We start from the raw sequence: 2,495 nt of genomic DNA, 5'->3' as shown, positions 1-2,495 counted from the left end.
ATGTACATGGTTGTATTTTACATGATCACGTTAATACAACCATGTACATAATCACATTAGTATTAAACATTACTTTAATACAACCATATACATGATCACTTTGTTACACACTACTTTTAATACAACCATGTACATGATCACATTACTTTCATGGTTGTATTAAAAGTAATGTGTAACAAAGTGATCATGAACATGGTTGTATTAACGTGATCATGTACATGGTTGTATTAACTTGATCATGTACATGGTTGTATTAAAGTAATGTTTAATACTAATGTGATTATGTACACGGTTGTATTAACGTGATCGTGTACACGGTTGTATTAATGTGATCGTGTACACGGTTGTATTAACGTGATCATGTACACGGTTGTATTAAAGTAATGTTTAATACTAAAGTGATTATGAACATGGTTGTATTAAAAGTAATGTGATCATGTACATGGTTGTATTAAAAGTAATGTGTAACAAAGTGATCATGTAACAATTTAGCAAACTGTTTAAATAAAACATTTTTTCTTTTCCAGCGTGTGTCTGTTGGGGGAGTATGTCAACAGTGTGGGGGATTTCGTTACCTTCCATGCCCTCTATGTGGGGGTAGCAAGAAATCAGCAAATCACAGGCATCACTTTAACATCGGTTATGTCGCTCTTCGATGTATGAACTGTGATGAAAGTGGCCTTATTAGATGTGATCACTGTCTCCATGGTGATGGATGAACCATACTGTATGATGATAATCAGTCTTTAGATCAAATAACACCGATCTTCGATCGATAATTGACAAATCGAATCAGAAATGTTAGCTTTATAAACCCAGTAATTATAATTAAGTTTTCAGTAAATATGTAAAATGTGCACATACTGTACAGAGAGTTTATTAACCTTTTCTCAATAACCGTTTGTAGAGATGTATTTCTTTACCACTAATCTCCTTGTTGAAACTCGTGTAACACCATCCAGGAGTTTTGTAAATAGTTAACAAATAAAGCTTGGTGTTATAAAATACTATTCTCTGCTGCCTTAAAGTGACCATCTCAAACTCCTCGGCTCATAACAGTATTTATCAAAATCGTCTAATATCCACAAAAAAGGATTTTTATACAAAAACTTCTTGTATGAATTGTGACTTCGAAAACATAACTTATAAATGTAAGTCCAGTATTTTATATCAGGTATTACTTTTTAAACACTCGCCATTTCTAAAGGTATGACATACAGGTCAAGTGTAAGCCGAAGTCTGGTAGGACGCGTAATTCAGGTCAATGTCAGGATCTGTGAAGGTACAAGTAAGGTTTTGAATAGGTAGAAATCAGAGACAAGGTTAGTAGACAGCAAATTTATTGATTCTTAGAGCTAGAGCATTCTGTACACAAAGACAACATTCTGAACCAGAGGTCAGCTGACCTTACATAAGGATTGGCACTGATTACCACTGGAAGCCTCAGGTCAACAAAGTGACCTCACACCACAACCTAGAAGTTGGGTGAACCATCACAAGTCACTTTTATTCAGTAGCTTAAATATTGCTCCATTTGTACATAGAGGAAATCAGTCTCAGTTTTAACATCAGTAAGGTCGATACTACCCTCTCATATTCTACTGGCCTTTCCGGAGTGCTGTACAGTCTCGTTACTCAGGGCTTTCCTTGAGACTTCAACCACTCAACGAGTTCATCCAACAGAACTGGCCCTGAAATAATATGATATATATACACAAATACAATAACATTAGTAATATATACAATATAACCACTATCAACACAAAACATGAACAAACAAGGCAACCTACAAACCTCAGACTAATACAATAACATTAGTAATATATACAATATAACCACTATCAACACAAAACATGAACAAACAAGGTAACCTATAAACCTCAGACTAATACAATAACATTAGTAATATATACAATATAACCACTATCAACACAAAACATGAACAAACCTCAGACAAATACAATAATCAGATAAAAGCAATGTAGAATCTGAGATAACTTTAATGCAAACAATAAATATTTATTGTCTCACTAGAACATTCAATTCCTTTATAATTTATTCACATCAAGTTTATTTGAATCTCTAGTCAATCAGTTTAATATTAAGTTTCTACTGTGTTAATATAACACTCAGTCCTTAGTGTTGTTGAGAAACAACCGACACTGATCATAGCCAAACCAATATATTTAAATCTCTAGTTTATCAGTTTAATATTAAGTTTCTACTGTGTTAATATAACACTTAGTTCTGAATTTAGTTGAGAAACAACCGACACTGATCATAGCCAAACTAATATATTTAAATCTCTAGTTTATCAATTTAATATTAAGTTCCTACTGTGTTAATATAACACTCAGTCCTTAGTGTTGTTGAGAAACAACCGACACTGATCATAGCCAAACCAATATATTTAAATCTAGTTTATCAGTTTAATATTAAGTTTCTACTGTGTTAATATAACACTCAGTCCTTAGTGTTGATGAGAAACAACCGAC

The 2,495-nt window shown here is 32.9% G+C and overlaps 1 protein-coding gene across 1 annotated transcript in view; it reads left to right on the top strand.

The window, feature by feature from the left end:
- The window catches only part of LOC106473214 (glutaredoxin domain-containing cysteine-rich protein CG31559-like), an 18,897-nt gene extending 17,890 nt beyond the window's left edge, over nucleotides 1-1,007 (top strand). Inside the window, exon 4 of the mRNA XM_013933896.2 lies at nucleotides 528-1,007. Coding sequence (XP_013789350.1) covers nucleotides 528-719 — 192 coding nt within the window. The 3' untranslated portion in view covers nucleotides 720-1,007. The remainder of the gene's footprint in view (nucleotides 1-527) is intronic.
- The last annotated feature ends 1,488 nt before the right edge of the window (nucleotides 1,008-2,495 follow it).

The sequence above is a fragment of the Limulus polyphemus genome, unplaced genomic scaffold (assembly GCF_000517525.1).
Source record: "Limulus polyphemus unplaced genomic scaffold, Limulus_polyphemus-2.1.2 Scaffold5977, whole genome shotgun sequence".
Lineage (NCBI taxonomy): Eukaryota > Metazoa > Arthropoda > Merostomata > Xiphosura > Limulidae > Limulus > Limulus polyphemus.
This window is presented reverse-complemented; position numbering and strand designations above follow the sequence as displayed.